This window comes from Pelophylax lessonae, assembly GCF_965119305.1.
Source record: "Pelophylax lessonae genome assembly, chromosome: 6".
NCBI lineage: Eukaryota > Metazoa > Chordata > Amphibia > Anura > Ranidae > Pelophylax > Pelophylax lessonae.
This window is the reverse complement of record NC_138773.1, coordinates 185,775,706-185,796,276: the sequence shown is the minus strand read 5'-3', so window position 1 is coordinate 185,796,276 and position 20,571 is coordinate 185,775,706. Positions and strand designations below refer to the sequence as shown.

Below are 20,571 nucleotides of genomic sequence, written 5' to 3'. Positions count from 1 at the left end.
AGAACAAGCTCTCCAGCAGAATGTGTCAGTTACAGAGATAGGACAAGCCATTTAACATTGGCAAGGGTGCTTACAATGATCATCTTTTATTTTACATTTTTGTGTAAAACCTTTTTCCCAAAAGGAAAAAAAAACAGTTTGCTGTAACTTCTTATAAAGTGTACGCTGGCGTTTGGCTTCAATTTTAGTGTATTTAAATCTGCTAGTATATCCAACACTCTCCACCCCCCAGATTAACAGTGTTGCTGTCCAAAGGTGCCCCCTGTTCTCTTTCATCCAGAGTGAATGCACTCTAATACAGGAGGTGTGTTACTGGCAAGACTGCTAGGTGAAAACAGAGGTAAAGAAGAAAACAGATGCAGCCATCACATATAATGATCGGTAAGCTGAAAAATATTACATTTTTGGTTTATTATTGCTTTAATATTTACTTTGCAAAAAGAACATAGTTTTCAAACTTTTCCTAACAGCATCTACAACTAAATCAAACCTACTGCATTGTAGCAGCCTGAGAAGAGCAGTAAAATTACCTTAGCCTTGACTGGTAAATACACAATTGTACGCTTTCACAAAAATGTACTTTAACAGAATAGGTAACTTGCAGTTTACTATACAGGTGCAAGAAGCAATATTGTAAAACAGGTTCAGTATGGCAAAGAGCATGCACACACTGCAGAATAAAACAAAACACATTATCAAAGCTGCACAAACATGTACTCAGAGTAATATGCAGTAACATTCTCTCTAGAAGACAATATAAAAACAGAAAGTTTAGCTGAGAATCAGTACTACATCAAAACAGTTTAGAACACAAACAGCTGCTTGCAATTATGTGCATAAACATCCCTCTTAATAAAGTCCAGGGTCACTCGGGTAACACAGGTGAACAGCTGGAGGGTTCCGAGGCCCAAGGGCAAAGGACCACTCACATGAACTGGAGAACTCTGGTAGCAATTGAGGAGAGGCTCTCCACAGTAGCTACCGTAGGCTTTTGGAGAAGCCGCATGCTATTAGGTTTAGTTGCCTGCACGCTGCCTGGTTCTGACAGTGGAGGGCCACTCATCTGGCTGCAGATCATTTGCTATCTGTGCCTTATCTGGTGTGCCCTCTCTGAGCTGCTGAGCAAGGAAAGCTGAGGAAGTTATTTTCCTGGGTGTGTCTAGGAACCCAAGGAACTGTAAAAAAAAATGGGGTTAAAGGGGCCTACACCTTTTAGGCCACAGTACTCTTATTGCTAACACAAAAAAAAGTAAACTTCCCTCCAAAGGGCAGTAAGGTCTAAATTCGTTTTTTTTTTTTTTACAACAGTATATGAAATAGGATTTTTGCACTAACCTTCTTGGGATGATGAGGGGAAATAGCCACACACGGGACAGAGACAGCAATGCAAACCAGGGAGAGCTGTAAAGCTTTCCCTTCTTAAAGCACAGTGGTAACACATATTAGCTGCAGTTCTATTTTAATCCTCCTTCATTTTTGCAATAAAACTGAAAAATATCTGCATACATAGCCAAAGCACAAGACACTTCTCTGTGATCAGACACTGAGGATAAATATTCATGAAAGCTGTACCATGCATTCATTTTTATTACATGGTCAGATTAATCTTCACTCCCATGGAAGTAGAAAGCATGACTAATTATTATTCAATGTACTCTTGCAGGCTCAGGTACCGTACTTGTCTTGACAGATATCCTTTAATTAAACTGTGTAACATTATAAATAGCAAAGATGGGGTGTTTTAAAATAGTCTTACCTAACTTTATTATATTTGAATGTGGTTAAATACATTTTAATCAATATTTTACTTACCATTCTTTTAACAATTATGATTTTAGGTCCAAGGGTTTTGCTGATGGTAAAAATATGCATGAGACGTAAACAGAAAATCACAAAATCCAATGACAAAATTATTCTTCCAGGATAAAATGTTGCTGGAATTAACCTATAAAAGAACACATCCTGTAAAGCACATCATTTTTTTTTTTTTTTGTAAACTGAATTGACTTACATTATTGTAATAAGTTTTGTAATGTAAAGCTTTAAAGCCATAGGATAAAGGCTAGGTCCATTCAGATTTGATGGCTCTGTAGGTCACAACAAACATAAAACCACATGATGCCTGAAAGCTCTGAAGAAGTCAGGCAGTGAGATTTTTGTAAATGTTAAAGTTCCAAAGAAAGCCATCTTTAAATACGTATTTACTGCAACTTCCAAACCAGCAGGTTGTTATATACAGTGCCTTGATATTTTCCACATTTTGTCATGTTACAACAAAAAACGTAAATGCATTTTATTGGAATCTTTTTGTGATAGACCAAAACAAAGTGGCACATAATTGTGAAGTGTAAGGAAAATAATTAAGGGTTTTCAAAGTTTTCTACATATAAATATCCGAAAAATGTGGAATGAATTTGTATTCAGCTCCCTTTACTCTGATACCCCTAACTAAAATCTAGTGAAACCAATTTCCTTTAGAAGTCACCTATTTGGTAAATAGAGTCCACCTTGTGTAATTTAATCTCAGTATAAATACAGCTGTTCTGTGAAGCCCTCAGAGGTTTGGTAGAGAACTTTAGTGAACAAACAGCATCATGAAAGCCAAGGAACACACCAGACAGGTCAGGGATAAAGTTGTGGAGAAGTTTAAAGCAGGGTTGGGTTATAAAAAAACATCCTAAGCTTTGAACATCTCATGGGAGCACTGTTCAATCCATCATACAAAACTGGAAAGAGTATGGCACAACTACAAACCTAAGAAAGTAACACTCCTGTGCTCAAGTGTTATGCTCAAGGGAAGCAAGTGTGTCTTAAACTTTGTTGACAACGCCTAGGGTCTTGCTGCCCTCTCAGGACCATGGGTATCCAAAAGTGCTAAAAGACAAAGAAAACAAGAGATGGACGCACCGACCTAGTGCAATTCCATTACAATGTATTATTATTCCTGTAGAGAGGTGGACGTTAGACCATGTTGGAGATTGTATGTATCGATACATCTCCTTCGGCCTTTTATATATATTTTTTATCACCTTTATATTACTAATATAATGGAATTTTATATTATAATATAATATATATTATATTTGCTTTAACCACTTAAGCCCCGGAAGATTTTACCCCCTTCCTGACCAGGGTTTTTTTTTTGCGATTTTTTTACTGCGTGAATTTAACGGACAATTGCGCAGTCGTGCGACGCTGTACCTAAACTAATTTGACGTCCTTTTTTTCCCACAAACAGAGCTTTCTTTTGGTGGTATTTGATCATCTGTGCGATTTTTACTTTTTGCGCTATAAACAAAAAAAGAGCGTACATTTTGCAAAAACAATATTTTTCACATTTTTTTATATGGAATTCCCCCCAAAAAAATGTAAAAATCAAATTTTTTTAACATTTTTGGCCAATTTGTTTTCTGCTACATATGTTTGGTAAAAAAATCGCAAAAAGCGTATTTTGATTGGTTTGCGCAAAAGTTATTGCTAACTAAGGGAAAGATTTCTGTCATTTTTGGTGTTTTTTTTTTTTTAACGCATAATGGCGGCGATCTGCAATTTTTTTTGCGGTACTGCGACATTGCGGCGGACAGATCGGACCCTTGACTGACATTTTTGACACTTTTGGGGTTACCAGTGACATTACTGCAGTAATCAGTGCTATACATATGCACTGTTACTGCAAAATGACACTGGTAGTGAAGGGGTTAACTTTATTTGAGAGGGAGGGGGGGTGTGTGTCTCTAGGGGCGTGATTCTTACTGTGATTGGCTGTGGCTTGAAGTGTAGGAACAATGATCAAGATGTATATACTGCATGTGTGTGTGTATATGTATATATATATATATATATACACATATACACACACACAAATACAGTATCTCAAAAAAGTGCGTACACCCCTCACATTTTTGTAAATATTTTATTATATCTTTTCATGTGACAATACTGAGGAAATTACACTTTGCTACAATGTAAAGTAGTGAGTGTACAGCTTGTATAACAGTGTAAATGTGCTGTCCCCTCAAAATATCTTAACACACAGCCATTAATGTCTAAACCGCTTGCAACAAAAGTGAGTACACCCCTAAGTGGAAATGTCTAAATTGGGCCCAATTAGCCATTTTCCCTCCCCAGTGTCATGTGACTCGTTAGTGTTACAAGGTCTCAGGTGTGAATGGGGAGCAGGTGTGTTAAATTTGGTGTTATCGCTCTCACTCTCTCATACTGGTTACTGGAATTTCAACATGGCACCTCATGGCAAAGAACTCTCTGAGGATCTGAAAAAAAAAATAGTTGCTCTACATAAAGAAGATTGTCAAGACCCTGAAACTGAGCTGCAGCACAGTGGCCAAGACTATACAGTGGTTTAACAGGACAGGTTCCACTCAGAACAGGTCTTGTCATGGTCGACCAAAGGAGTTGTGTACATGTGCTCGGCGTCATATCTAGAGGTTGCCTTTGGGGAATAGACGTATGAGTGCTGCCAGCATTGCTGCAGAGGTTAAAGGGGTGTGGGGTCAGTCTGTCAGTGCTCAGACCATACGCCGCACACTGCATCAAATTAGTCTGCATGGCTGTTGTCCCAGAAGGAAGGCTCTTCTAAATATGATGCGCAAGAAAGCCCGCAAACAGTTTGCTGAAGACAAGCAGACTAAGGACATGGATTACTGGAACCATGTCCTGTGGTCTGATGACACCAAGATAAACTTATTTGGTTCAGATAGTGTCAAGCGTGTGTGGCGGCAACCAGGTAAGGAGAACACAGACAAGTATGTCTTGCCTACAGTCAAGTCACATTTGTTGAGATGTATTGAGGCAAAAAGACGAATCAGGCGGGTCTAAAAGTCTTCCTGGCTGTGGATGCTCTCGGGATGGCGCCTGGTCCCGGTTTGCGTTCCACCCGTGCCGGAAGTGACGTGCCGATGTCCGTAGACCGGAAATTGCGTTGACGCGTTTCGCCCTCCCCTTCCGGGCATTTTCAAAGACGTATTTGTCTTTTTGCCTCAATACATCTCAACAAATGTGAGTGTAATTATTGTTTTTAACTACCATTAAAGTGTTATCAGAATTACACTATTGTGGGGTCTCTCCTTTCTCCTATATGCGATTGGAGCAATAAGGACTACAGGGACCATTGGCTACTAACCCCAAGAATACACCAATGTTCCTTACTGGGACACCAGCTCTATTTGACCTTTTTAGGCTATATGGCTTATGGAGTCAACTTAGTCCGGTAAGTGGAACATCCACAGGGGGCGGACTGTCACCATTGTCTCACTGCACTGGATAAAGGCATGCTTTTGCACTGCGTTTTCAGCACTTAAGCACTTTACATTGGGACTTTCTGTGGAATATATGTGGACTGTTGCACGCAATTATTAGCACATTTATTGAACTATTAGTGGTCTTGCATTTCCGTTAATAACACCCCGAGAGGGGGATATTATTTTCACTTTTATATGTATTTGGTATATAATTGCACATTGCATATTGCACTTTAATTTATGAGTGATACTTATTTGGTTTTCCACCTATTTGATATTTTACCACTATACCTGTTTGCGCTGGTATTTGGCACTACACCTCCAAGATGACCACTACCTTGCTAAAGAAGCTGGGGTAAAGGTGATGGACTGGACAAGCGTCTCCACACCTAAACCCTATTAAGCATCTTTGAAACACCCTCAAACAAAAGGTGCAAAAGCGCAAGGTCTCTAACATCCACCAGCTCTGTGATGTCTTCATAGAGGAGTGACAACCTGTGAAGCTCTGGTGAACTCCATGCCCAAGAGGATTAAGGCAGTGCTGGAAAATAATGGTGGCCACACAAAATATTGACACTATGGGCCCAATTTGGACATTTTAACTTAGGAGTGTGCTCACTTTTGTTGCCAGCTGTTTAGATATTAATGGCTGTGTGTTGAGTTATTTTGAAGAAATAGCAAATTTACACCATTATACAAGCTGTACACTCACTACTTTACATTGTAGCAAAGTGTCATTTCTTCAGTGTTGTTACATTAAAATATTAAATTTTTTACAAAAATGTGAGGGGTGTAATCACTTTTGTGAGAAACTGTATATACATGTGTTATGTATGTACTGCAAGCTGTTATATTGCATGTATATTTCATGTTATTTCCTGTCGCAGAGGGTGAATGTTGATCTGTGATTGGATTCTGGAGTAACACACCCCACCAGTGACGTAGGAGTGGTGGGAGCTATCAATGAAGGTGGTCCAGATTGTAGATATAAACGTATGGTGGGTTATTTGTTCTTTTGGCTCTGAGGAAGAGTGCTCTCCTTTGAAACGTGTCAGCCTAGCCATCACGGACACCATCTGGTCTCCTTGCATCATTGGAGCAGTCCTAGAGGCAACTTGTTTATATTGTGCTTTGACATGTGCATATACAACATGCGTTTGTGAGTATCACGTGTGACATTTTTTATCTTTTAATATATTATTAGAATAGAATTGCACGTCAGTTAGTGCGCCCTTCTCTTATTTTTGTTGTCTTTTACAAATGCAAACATACTAAGACATGGCCATCCACCTAAACTGACAGGCCAGGCAAGGAGAGCATTATTTAGAGAAGCAGTCAAGAGGAGCTGTAGAGATCCACAGCTTAGGTGGGAGAATCTGTGCACAGGACAACTATTAGTCATGCCATGCACTCCACAAATCTGGCCTTTATGGAAGTGTGGCAAGAAGAAAACCATTGTTGTAAGAAAGCCATAGGAAGTCCTGTTTGCAGTTTGCAGGAAGCCATGTGGGGGACACAGTAAACGGGGAAGAAGGCGCTCTGTTGAACTTTTTGGCCTAAAAGCAAAACGCTATGTGTGGCGGAAAACTAACATTGCACATCCCTCTGAACACACCACCCCCACCGTGAAACATGGTGGTGGCAGCATCATGCTGTGGGGATCCTTTTCTTTAGCAGGGACAGGGAAGCTGGTCAGAGTTGGTGGGAAGATGGATGGAGCCAAATACAGGGCAATCTTAGAAGAAAATCTGTTAGAGTCTGCAAAAGACTCGAGTCTAGGTCGGAGGTTCACCTTCCAGCAGGAAAACAAAACTAAACTCACAGCCAGAGTCACAATAGAATGGTTTGGATCAAAGCATATTCATGTGTTAGAATGGCCCAGTCAAAGTCCAGACCAAAATCCAGATGAGAATTTGTGGCAAGACTTGAAAATTGCTGTTCACAGACGCTCTCCATCCAATCTGACAGAGCTTGAGCTATTTTTCAAAGAAGAATGGGCAAAAAATTCACTTTCTAGACGTGCAAAGCTAGTAGAGACATACCCAAAAAGACTTGCAGCTGTAATTGCAGCGAAAGGTGGTTCTACAAAGTATTGACTCAGGGAGTCTGAATACAAATGCACGCCACACTTTTCAGATATTTATTTGTAAAACATTTTGAAAACCATTTATCATTTTCCTTCCACTTCACATTTATGTGCCAATTTGTCTTGGTAAATCACATAAAATCCCAATAAAATAAATTTATGTTTTTGGTTGTAACATAACCAAATGTTGAAAATCATAAGGCACTGTATGCACAGTATTCAAGAACATATTGGGGTTCATTTACTAAAAAGAATAGAAATATTTAGCAAAGTGAATAATGTGAGGTTGTTTTCACTTTGAACACCTAATGATGTAAATGGGAAAAAAATGTAAAAAAAAACTTGATTTTTGTCTTACCGTAAAAAATACTTTTCTCTGATGTTCATTGACAGACACAGCTCCATATCTTCTTTAACCCTTGGGTTAGGAGTAGGACTACGCCCATAAGGCAGTCCTAGGGGGTATACTTCCACTTCCTGCTATAGGCCTTCAGTTTAGTAAAAAGCAGTGTCAGAAGAATACAAAACCCAACTCAACAGAGGGGTGGGTGCTGTGTCCATCAATGAACATCAGAAAAAAGGGTTTTACAGTAAGACAAAAATCCAGTTTTCTCTTTCCTTGATTGACGGACACAGCTCCATATCTTCTTTGACCCTTGGGATGTCCCAAAGCAGTGTCAATATGAGGGGTGGAAAAAACACAGCAATAAACATGTTTCCCAGAAGGGCTAAATGTGGTCAACCAGATAGACCAGGAGCTCGACGGGGAACAACTGGAGCTCACCTACCAAAGAAAAATACACCCTCATGAGGCAGGAGCCTCTGCTACAGCAGTCTGCAAAACTTTGCGGCCAAAAGCAGCATCCGCAGATGCAAGTACATCCACCTTGTAAAACTTTGTGAATGTGTGCACAGACAACCAGGTGACCGCCTTGCAGGTCATAGACTATATTGACCAGGCAACGCACTGACATCCTTGCTGCCATTGTGCAATAGGCTGGATGTTCAGTGTGCCCCTGTGCCTTTAAGAAGGGGTGGGCTCCCTTCAGGTATATCTGTCCTACACCTGTCCATTAAATGCATGTGCTTCCATTGTTGTAGACTCTCAGAATTTAGAGTTAGGACCACAGATAATGGTTTGCCTTGACGGGGCTCTGTGGCTTACGCATGTATTTGCAAATGTGTGCAACTAAACCCCTGTTTTTAACACGTACTGTTGGACAGGTCAATTCGGTTGGTCGCAGATTGGTCGGTAAGGAGAGCTTGGAAATCTTTTTGTCTCGTTATATGCATCGCCCTTCCAATGCTCCTCTGCTGCAGAGACCAGTTACAGGTGTGGACAGTAAGCAGTTGTTTTTGTTATAGACTATATTGACCAGGCAACGCACTGACATCTTTGCTGCCATTGTGCAATAGGCTGGATGTTCAGTGTGCCCCTGTGCCTTTAAGAAGGGGTGGGCTCCCTTCAGGTATATCTGTCCAACACCTGTCCATTAAATGCATGTGCTTCCATTGTTGTAGACTCTCAGAATTTAGAGTTAGGACCACAGATAATGGGGTGCCTTGACGGGGCTCTGTGGCTTACGCATGTATTTGCAAATGTGTGCAACTAAACCCCTGTTTTTAACGCGTACTGTTGGACAGGTCAATTCGGTTGGTCGTAGATTGGTCGGTAAGGAGAGCTTGGAAATCTTTTTGTCTTGTTATATGCATCGCCCTTGCTGCAGAGACCAGTTACAGGTGTGGACAGTAACCAGTTGTTTTTGACCGCCTTGCAAACCTGGCCCACTGACGTCTGATGATGGAAGGAGGCACTAAGGGCCCTCGTAGAATGTGCCTTAACAGGGAAAGGAGGAACCTGACCCTTGATGGAATAGGCCTGCACCACCACCTCTGAACCTTCCAGTTGAGACGGGAGGCTAACAGGTCCACATCAGGAGTCTCCCACCAGAGACACAGTTGTTGAAACCCCGGTGAAGAGACCATTCGCCCGGATCCAGCGCCTGCCGACTGAGGTAGTCCGTCTGCCAATTTTCCACCCCCGGAATGTGAACAGCAGAGAGGGCTGGAACAAAGCGTTCTGCCCACCTTAGGATGCCCAAAACCTCTCTGGCCACCAGGGCACTTTTGGTACCCTCTTGGTGATTGACATATGCCACAGCCATGGCGTTGTCCGATTGAATCCTTAGCGGGCGCCCTCGCAGATCCATCCAGAGCGACAGGCAAAGCCTGATCGCCCGAATCTCCAGGACATTGATTGGCAGACTGAACTCCTTCCGAGTCCAAGCCCCTTGAGCCGGATATGTGCTTAAGACACCTTCCCACCCGGACAGGCTGGCATCCATGGTAACCACCATCCAATACAGGGGAAGAAAGGGTTTTCCCTGTCAAAGCGTCGGGGAGTGGAGCCACCATATCAAGGACCCCCTCGTACCCCGGCTAAACAGGATCAGATTGTCTAGGGACTGTGGATTCTTGTCCCATTTGGAAGGAATCTCCTTTTGCAGAAGTCTGGTATGGAACTGAGCGAATGGAACTGCCTCGAAGGTGAAGATCATCAAGCCCAGCACTTGCATACAAGTCCTGAGAGGTGACTGCCGGTTGGATAACAGGAGCCGAATCGCATGCTGCAACTTCAGAATTTTTGACTCCTGGCTGAGGCTGAATCCAGAGTCAGGCCCAGGTAGTCCAGTTACAAAAGGATACCTCCTAGCGAAACACTTAGATATTCTGACCATGCGTATTGGGGAACCCAACTGACTTGCTGCAATATCGTCGAAAAAGGCAGGAAAGGGAAATACCTTTGGGTCTTCAAACTTTAAAGTTTCCAGCACTGATACATTCAGTGCCTCCACAAGCACCTTTAATGCGCGGCTGTAGTGGGAGAGGATTCATCCTCACTGTCAGATCACCGGTAGGGTGACTCGTGTCCGCAGTTGCCAAATTAACATCAGAATCTGAGGAGACACAGGACGCAGGTGAAGGTGGGGGGAGGCTTTTTGCCAGGCCTATGTTGAAGGGTCATATCAACTTTTGACAACAGTGACTGGAGGACCGCTGTCATGGCCACCAGGTCGGACTGAGACCCAGAGGGTCCCAAAGCTTCTAAGAGTGGATCAGGTGGTGACACGTGTGCCAGGGACTCCATGGTTAATTCGGGGACCGCCAGCAAAATCTGGGAAAAAAAAACAAATCATTGTAAACCCCCCCCCACCACTGCACTAGTGGCACCACAGGTCCCAGCGCACGAAAAGGGCTGCTATAGCAGATAGAGGGAGCTTGCAGACCTGCAGGGACTCACCACCACAGACTCAGGAGGGACCCAGAACGCCCAGCTGCCTGCCGTGCTGCGATCAGAGAGGAAGAGGAATGCCACTAGAGGTCCACAGCTGAATCACCTCTCTCCAGACTACAAGAAAATGGCCACCGCATTGATTTCAATGGGGAACTACCAAAACACGGCTGCTGAGCTACACAATCATGGCCGCCGAGATCAATAGCAGCCATCCACAGCAAAATGGCGGCGTTATGCGGCGCCTGCGTGACTACTGGGACCCCAACTGGACCCTCAGGTACATGCAGTCAGCAAGGGGGGCCCTGGCAGGGACCCCCACCAGGACAGATTTTCCAGAAAATCGCTAACTGAGTAGCCGGCAGCGCGCTGCCTCCCCCTCCAGCCCCATCGCCACTTAACCCCCAAACATGTAAATAGTCTGGCCAACCTGGGGGGGGGAGTGGTGAGGGCATTTGTGCAGGGGGACCCCATTAGTGAGGGGGGGCACCATTTGAGAAGGAAGGACATATGGGGGCCTACTAACCCGGGGAGGGGCCCGCATCCACCCTTCACCAGAGGAGAGGGGGGACACTACTCACCACACCTTGGAACTGATCGGGCACCACTCTGGGCAGACCACTGCACCATCTTTGAATGGGGGTGCTGTGGGCCAGAGGTACGCTGTGACACAGGTCGTGAATAGGGCTATGCATCCTCCCGAGACGTTTAACTCGCCGGCAAGCCCCGTTCACTGTTCAGTGTCACAGGCGACCTAGAGCTGAGCTACAGTCGGGTCACGCACGCTGGCCGGACTGGGAAGATCGTAAGACTCTAAGATATCCAGTGCGTGGCTCAGTCCAGCAGTTGATTGTAGTTCTCACTGGAACAGACTTGATTGTAGTTCAGAAAATAATAAAAGAAAAAAATTCAGTTTAAAAAGGAAAAAATGCCAGGACCAGAGATCCCAGCAAGGAACAAGGTCCTTACTCCTGACTAGGCAGAAAAAAACTGAAGACCTATAGCAGGAAGTGGGAGTATGCCTCTAGGACTGCCCTATGGGTGTAGTCAATATTTTTCCGCCTAGTTTCCGACTTCTATGGAGAGCAGCATAACCCAAGGGTGAAAAAAGATATGGAGCTATGTCTGTCAATGAACAAAAATGAAAAAAGATTTTTCCCTGCACATGATTAAAGCAGAGCCAAATTGGGGAGATTACCAGGCAGGTTTTTACTATAACATGCAAGTATACATGTCTTCGCCACCCCTGCCATTTTTTTCTCTTCTTCCATGTTTACCGTGCTCTTGCTGCACTCTATGCTCGCTCGCTGATGTGCTGATATGACTATATCCCTGTACATTGTGTTCATTTAAAAAACACATCTAAATGTTTTTTGAATTTTTTTATCCTCTCCGTTGACACAACCAACTGTGGAAGGGATTTCCACGTCTCTATTGCTCTAACAGTAAAAAAACTCTTACACAATTTAAGATTGAACCGCTTCTCGTCCACCTTCATTGTGTGGCTGCTTGTCTGCTTAAGTGATCTAAGAATATCTAGTTTCCTCCCAATGCTAGAGTCACCAGAATTGTATATTGTGATTATATACCCTCTTAAGCGTCTCTTATCCAGGGAGAACAAGTTTAATGTTTGTAATCATTCCTAATAACTAAGGTCCTCCAGCCCTCTTATTAGCTTTGTTGCCATTCCCTGGACTCTTTCCAGTTCAAGGACATCCTTCCTAAAGTTTAGTGACCAAAACTGGACTTCATTCTCAAGATTTGGCCTAACTGGAGTCTTGCAAAGTGATAAAATGAGAGTAAATGTTTATATTGCATAATAATTGTCTGTTAGGCTCCTTTCACACGGTCCGCCTCCGTCGGCGGACTCCATGCTGCTCAGCGGGGGATTGATCCTCCGATCCCCGCTGAGCAGGCAGGTGACAGCTCTGTGTGTGGAGAGGGAGGTGTCAGAACCCCGTTGCTCTCTATAGGGGAATCGGATGTGAGCGGACTGCCTGTCTGCTCTCATCCGATCCCATCCGACCCGATCCCCTGGACGAATGTAAAATAGGGTTTCCATCCATCCGGATTTCACGGACAGGATCGGATGCGGACGGCAGCGGGTGTCAGCGGACATGTCTCTGCTGACACCCGCTTCCCCATAGGGATGCATGGAGGATCCGATCAGATCCGCCTAAAAAAATGACAGACGGATCTGATCGGATCGTTCGTGTGAAAGAGGCCTTAGCCTTGTTTGCTGCAGCTTACAATTGCATGCTATTGTTAAGTCTGTGACCTAATAAGACCCCCTGGTCCTTTTTCATTCTCAATTCTCCCAGAGGTTCTCCCCCTAACAAATAACTTGCATTCATATTTTTCAGCTCCTGAGTGCATTACTTTAAATGTTTAAATGTTAAACCTCATTTGCCATATAGCCGATCATTCCTCTATTTTAACTATGTTTTTATATAAAGTTGCTATATCCTGTTGTGAAGTTATTGCTCTGCTTAGCTTTGTATCATCAGTAAATACTGAGATTGAACTACTCTAAATAATTTATAAACAAGTTAAACAGATTTGCTACCAGGACAGAGCCCCGGAGCACACCGCTCACAATTCTAGACCATTCAGTAAATATGCCATTTATCAACACCCTCTGGACTCACTCCTGCAACCAATTGTTTTTCCAGGCACATACAATCTCATCAATGCCAAAGGACCTCAGTTTGGAAAATTAAGCGTTTATGGGGTAACGTATCAAATGTCTTACTGAAATCTAGATATATTAGACTTTGGCTAGCAGGTAAGTGGATTTTTTTGACAAAAGAAATGTAAAAAAAAACTCATCTAGCAAAAAAAAAAAAAATGCTAAATTAACCACAATGCAAAATTTAATGAAAATGTAAACTTTCATGTTTGTATTAAAGAACAACCACCCTGCATCTTAACACTTATCTACTTATGCAGTTATTATACCGGCTAGAATGAGTTCTTGAGTTCTATAATTTTCACACATGTGTGTATTACAGCTTATAGCAGATTTTAAGTTGATGATAGCATTAGCTAATAAACCCTTCCAGTTATTTTAACAGCTTAATGTACAATTCAGTATGTTTTATCTGTGTGCATATTCTTTCAATCAGATGAAAACCATGACATAATATATTATAAATATTTATATTATATTACTGACACACTTTATGCTATCCTCTATTTATTCCTGGACTCTGAACTATCATTTCGGCCCCACGTCCAATCACTGTCCCAATCTTGCTGCCTCAACCTCCGCAAGATCTCCGGAATATGCCCCTTTCTAACCAATGACACCACAAAGCTCCTAGTTCACTCCCTGGTCATCTCCCACCTCGACTACTGCCACTCCCTCCTCATGGGATTACCTTTACATAGGCTATCCCCCCTTCAGTCTATCATGAATGCTGCTGTCAGGCTCATCCACCTTACCAAATGTTCAGTGTCCGCTACTCCTCTCTGTCAATCCCTCCACTGGCTTCCACACAACCAACAAATTAAATTAAAAATACTAACAACAACTTACAAAGCTATCCACAACTCTGCCCCCAGCTACATCACCAACCTAGTCTCAAAATGCCAACCAAATTGTTTTCTTCGTTCTTCTCAGGACCTCCTGCTCCCTAGTTCCCTTGTCACTCCCTCCCATGCTCACCTCAAGGACTTTTCCCTAGCCTCTCCTATCCTATGTAACTCCCTACCCCAATCTATCTGCCTATCTCCTAGTCTGTTTGCTTTTGGACGATCCCTGAAAATCCTTCTCTTCAGAGAAGCCTATTCTGCCCCCACCTGTAAACTGTACTTTTATTTTCTCCATCAGGTCATCCTCCCCAGTTATTACCTTTTGTATCATGTGACCCTCCCTCCTAGATTGTAAGCTCTAATGAGCAGGGCCCTCTGATTTCTCCTGTATTTAGTTGTATGGTAACTGTACTGTGTGCCCAAGCAGAAATAGGACCCAAAGCAGAAAAATGTTGCCTTTTCTAAAGGGCCATACACACTATCAGATTATCTGAAGACTTTTTCCTTCAGATTTACCTTTTCTATGTAGTGCAAGAGCCTGCCGGATTGCATACAAATTGAAAGTGTTTAGGTTTGACCTCATATTATATGGTTTTGGTAAGTCTACAGACAAAAGTCTTCAGATAATCTGATAGTGTGTATGGCCCATTAGTCTTAGCAAGGGTAGGTAGGCAGCTGCTATGACTCGCCTCAGGTATGTTGCTTTTCAGTAGATACTTTTATTACTCTGGTTTCATTATACAGGTATAAGCTATAATCATGATGTCAAATTGTATTAATAACAAACCTGCAAATCAGCCCACCAATGAAGATCAGAATGGCACAGACGTCAAGTTTGTTCCAAAAATCATTAAAGTACAATGACGCTTGTTTCAAAAGACCAAATCTATCAGGGCCATAAATGAGCTACAAAAAAAAAAAAAAAAATGCTTTAATGTATTTCAATTTAATAAAGGACATGCTAGGGACAAGGTTGAAATGTTTAGCACAGCGTTTCAACTGAGGATCCCCTCACATTATAAAAAGGTGGAATAGTTCCATGTCATCACACATATTCCAAGCTACCAGCACCAGAATGTATTCTTAAGAAACTGATGCTCTATTACAGCAGCAGAAGAATAGGAGTGCTTATTTACAGTTCCCCAATCCCTCTCTACATCTCAATTATAATGCACTATATACCTTTAAAGGCTTGGAACATTCTGGGATAGGTGAAAGCCAGGTTCTGTTACACAATCCTCACTTACTAGGGCATAAAGCAATACGCATAAGTCATGTAATTTTTTGGTACTAAAAGATGTAAATTGCCAATTAGAAGCCCAGCAAGATGCATCACCCATCACAACTTGTGAGTACTGTTTCAGGCAACAGTATGGAAAGCATTTTAAGCCTGTTGCCCATCTGCCTCAGTACTTATTCAGCTTAAAGTGTGGTGCTCAACTCTAATGTAAAAGCCATATCTGTCATGCTAACAAAATTAGCAGAGGTAAGGGGATCTAGAAGCTGGCAATCCTACAAAAAATTAAATTATGGACATGCTTCACAGAATGCAGTTGGGTTATTTTACAAAAAGTGGAGAGTGCAAAGTCTGGTGTATCTTCCGGTTTTTTTTTTTTTTCAAAGCTTAATTGAACAAGCTGAAGTTAGAAGCTGATTGGCTACCATGCACCAGATTTTTTTAATAAATTAACCCCATTATGTTGCTTCTGAAATGAAAAAAAGCTGCCTGTTCATATATATTTTTTGTGGGGAATAAATTTCCACTTAATATTATACATACATATGGGATTATGCAATTATATAATACTATCCCTTTAGGAGATTTCCAATGCTTATATTGTTCCAAAGCATTTTTTGTTATTTGTAACATCTCAAGGAACATATTCAACATTTTAAAAACCATGTTTACAGAACTATAAACAAATTCCGCTGGCAGATATGTCTGAGTTCCTACCTGTCTTATTTCCTCACAAACAAGTGAAAAAAGCCAGAAGTAGATGACATGCTCCCTCCAGGATGGCACAGGCTGAAAGTCAATCATTAACACGTATGCAAAAAGCAGCAAAAAGCCAAAGTATGACAAGATGTTCAGATGAAAAATCACTACTGGTGCCATGAAGAAAGCTATGAAACGTTCCATTATGCTCCCGCATTTTGTCTTCTTTTGAACAGCTGTCTGCGGCTTAAAATGAAAATATTCCTCTGTAAATGTCTGTTATTTGGTGCTACCTTTACTTGTATTTATTAGCACATATAACATGTATTGGACATTAATATGCATAGATGCTAAGGGGAATATTTATAGACCAGTGAATGTGACATATATCAAACAATCACAGCAGGTGAATCTTCCTGGTGCATGTGTTTTAAATTATAGTGACTTATTTGACCTACATAGAATGCTAGTGAATGTCACATTCATTGTGTTATATATAGGACGTTGAGTTTTGATGAACATTTTGCCGAACCTGGAAATACATTCATGCAGGGAATTCTAACCTGCTCACTTCTCTACTGGGGTGTCTTGAGTTTCTGGGTTGTAGCCCTTTATAGACCATAATCAAACTGCCACCCATGCCATTTGAAACTATATATACTAGAATGCAAATCGCACTGCCATTGCGTTCTGCAGCCAGTGTTAGTAAAAAGTTAATGACACCCCAAACGCAGGTTGCAAGCACACTGCTTTTGCCTGCACCGTATCGCGTCATATGTACCATACGATCCAACTTGCGGTGTGTTTTCAAATGTAGTGCACGTACTACTTTTGCTGCGGCATAATTTCAGTCCATTTAAAATTATTGAGTTAAAATCGCACTGCAAAGAACTGCATGTGAATCACAAAGAAACACTCAGCGTAATCCTGTGAGATTCACATGCAGTTTTTAGTGTGAATGGGCCCTTAAAGTTTAACCCATAGAGACAGCTTTTCTAGCTGATTACAGAAATATTATTGCATGAACTGAAAAAATAAAGCCTTTCCCTTTCATCCTCTCCTATTTTGTTCCTTCTTCCTTTCCTCTCTACTTTCTTTCTTCAGCTGCAGAAAGAACACTGGGGAACGCACATTCTACGTAGATCAGCTATCACTGGTGTGAAATTGTTATGAGTAAAGATGTGAGTGTGACCGATACATGACTCTGTAATTATGCAAACCTCTTTCTAATAAAAATTATTGTTATGGAAAAATGTAGACCTGTTTGCATGGGTCTTGTTTTCTATATCCACCTATATCTATCCTAACCTTTCATCTCCAATAATGATCAAAAATGGGCAATATGCATGCATCATACCATGCCACATATGGCTTTGGGCAAAACTGAAATTTTTAAAAGGCAGCTCTTGTTTCCTAAAAAAGGTCTGCTAATTAGCTTGAAAGACATTTGTCTGTTCAGTTTAATTATCAATAGGGATACTTATCTTGATGACAGGCTGTTTCTCACTGCCTCCCCAGGTGTACATTCTATAGGAAACACTTCTATGGTATTTTCTTTCTTCATAACTTGATTCTGAATGGCTTCCTCATCTTTCCTGTAATGGTAGTTAAATATAGTTTTGGATATAACACACATTAAATGCCATTCATTCTCAACATGTCAACATTATTAGCTGAGATTATTGCCCATAAAGTTTATAATTTTCTTTTTATGCAGTATAAATGGCTTTCAGGAAGTAATTGCATTTGGCTGCAGCTTCTAGAATTTGCAGATTGTAGCTTGGGAACATCTAAGAAGGCAAGCACCTCACATTACAGAATGGTACTAAAGCACACAATTCTATCAGCATAATGAGATCAATATAGTGCAAGTGATAACCCATCCTTCTCAAATTCCTCATTTTAAAAGCAAGAAATTGTACCTACAGTGGAGCAGTTTAAATCATTATATATACTCAGTTTACATTTCTGTTTGCTTTCCTATATTTCCAAGAGCTGATACTAATGCAATAAGTAGCTTGACTGACTTCTATGAAACTGTGTATGTGTCCACTTTCCCCAATAAATAAAGGTTGATGGCAAAGCTCAAATAGAACTACACTAAAGATGATTTACAAAAAAAATTCAGAATTTCCAAAAAATTATTGGATAGAGTAAGGGAGGTTATACGCTCTGTCAGTTTTTTTTATTTCTGCCATCTTTGTTCCTTTGGGGAGATTTTCCTTCAATTCCTGTTCTGTAGCCAAAACAGGAAGTGAGAGGATACCCCTCTAAAGTAGGGAATCTTGGTGTGTCACCAGGGTCGCCAGAACTAGTGTCCACATTGGAAGATTTCCCCATATTAGTGTTCTGATGTCAACCCAAAATTATGGATTTTCTTTTACTTTCACTTTCGATGATAATAGTAAACAAGACAAATAGAGAGAGTCAATCTCCCTAGCAGGGACAAAGACAGCAGTAAAACCTGACAGGTGTTCAAATCCCTCTTCACTCTATACAAAACTAAAAAAAGGGTTTTGACTTTTGTTACACTTCAAAGTGGTTCTAAAAGCCTTAAAGTGTTACTAAATCCACAACAGTAAAATCAGTGTGTATATGCTGTAATGCATGCTTTTTATATTCACTGTGGAAACTAAGGGATAATCCTCTGCATTATGTAAAAAGGCTGTTTCATCCTGTCTCCGCTGATCCTCGCCTTCTTCCACTGTCTCCAAAAAAAATCCTGATAGCTACAGAGCCAGGGGACAGGCTGCACATGCTCAGTTTACTGTATATTGCTAGAGAGCTTATTTTTTCCTTGGAGTGCATGTGATCAGCACAGGGCCAATTAGCACTGTCCAGACAGAGTGTCAGGGATCCTGCATCCTGATAGGACAATTGTGGGAGAATGAAAACTCCTTCTACAAGCTTTAACCAGACAATCAAAGAAGTCACAAGACTGCTCTAATTGTATTTGGCAGTATATATATTTACTAAAAATAATTTCTTTTCCATGTGTTGTGTATGGTGTACTGTGGGAGACCAATTCATAGTGAATGCAGGGTCCTGGCTTCTTGCACAGGGGGACTGGTGGTCTTTACTCCTTTTTTTCCGACACTCCTTTTGCCCCATGCGCATAACATCACTAGTGGGGCTTGCCGTCAGCATGCTATTTGCCATCTGCGTTCTGTGTTTTTTTTTGGGGGGGGGACCTCTTTGGCACCGAGTGGCGTGCGAATATGGCCGCTCGGCTGCTGACGCCGCCCCTCCCCTTGCTGAGCACACCAATAGTGTGGCATTAGGGTGTGGTTTAGTGGCGTGATCTCATTACAAATATCACTTTGAGGTTGAGCACTCACTTCCCGTTTCTTGCTCTGTTTGTTATACCACACACCTGTTTGGATCATGCTCTTTCACCTAGGATTCGGGTATCATATATATATATATTTTGGGGGGGGTTTTATTTTATTCGCTTATTTTTGCGCTGCTGGTGTTCCTTCACTTTAAGTGTGGTTTTCACTATTGTTATATGGTCGCTTCTGGTTTACTTAGCAGCTAATGGTGCCAGTTTTCTAAAATCCACAGTATTCAAAAACACAGATTTTGGCATTTTGAATACTTTGAAGTGAAGAGGAGCGGTATGGGGTCTTTTAGACCCCAGATCCCTCTATAAAGAGTACCTGTTTCTTCCTATTACTGTCACAAGGGATGTTAACATTCCTTGTGACAACTATAGAAATGATCAGGAAAACATACTTTAACCAGTTCTGGACCGGAAGGATTTTCCCCCTTAAAAACCAGGCCATATTTTGCGATTCGGCACTGCGTTACTTTAATGGACAATTGTGCGGTCATGCAATGCTGTACCTAAATACATTTTAGAGCTTTCTTTTGGTGGTATTTGATCACCTCTGCAATTTTTATCTTTTGCTCTATTGCTCTATAAACAAAAAAAAGAGCGACAATTCTGAGAAAAAAAACAATATTTTTCACATTCTGCTATATAACATTCCCAAAAAAAAATTTAAAAATCAAATTTTTTAACATTTTAGGTCAGTTTGTTTTCTGCTACATATTTTTGGTAAAAAAAAATCGCAATAAGCGCATTTTGATTGGTTTGCCCAAAAGTTATTGCATCTACTAACTACGGGAAAGATTTATGTCATTGTTATTGTTGTTTTTTTTACTAGTAATGGCGGCGATCTGCGATTTTTAGCGGGACTGCAACATTGCGGCGGACAGATCAGACCCCTAACTGACATTTTTGACACTTTTGGGGGACCAGTGATATTACTACAGTAATCCGTGCTAAAAATATGCACTGTTGCTGTAATAATGACACTGGCAGGGAAGGGGTTAACACAGTGGATGGGTGGTGTTTCTAACTGTATGGGGGTCGGGCTTTTGAAATGATCCCAGAGACCTGTGCCCCTATATAAAAGGGTCACAGGCGCTCTGTGATCACTCCTGAGAGAAGAACGGTCAG

At 41.5% G+C, this 20,571-nt stretch overlaps 1 protein-coding gene across 1 annotated transcript in view; it reads right to left on the bottom strand.

Annotated features, from left to right (window-relative positions):
• TRPM2 (transient receptor potential cation channel subfamily M member 2) overlaps positions 1–20,571 on the bottom strand; it is a 349,568-nt gene that overhangs the window by 95,489 nt on the left and 233,508 nt on the right. The window contains exons 17-20 of the mRNA XM_082260372.1: positions 17,590–17,701; positions 16,125–16,352; positions 14,958–15,076; positions 1,813–1,945 (exon numbers count right to left, since the gene is read on the bottom strand). Of these exons, the coding sequence (XP_082116498.1) occupies positions 1,813–1,945; positions 14,958–15,076; positions 16,125–16,352; positions 17,590–17,701 (592 nt within the window). The remainder of the gene's footprint in view (positions 1–1,812; positions 1,946–14,957; positions 15,077–16,124; positions 16,353–17,589; positions 17,702–20,571) is intronic.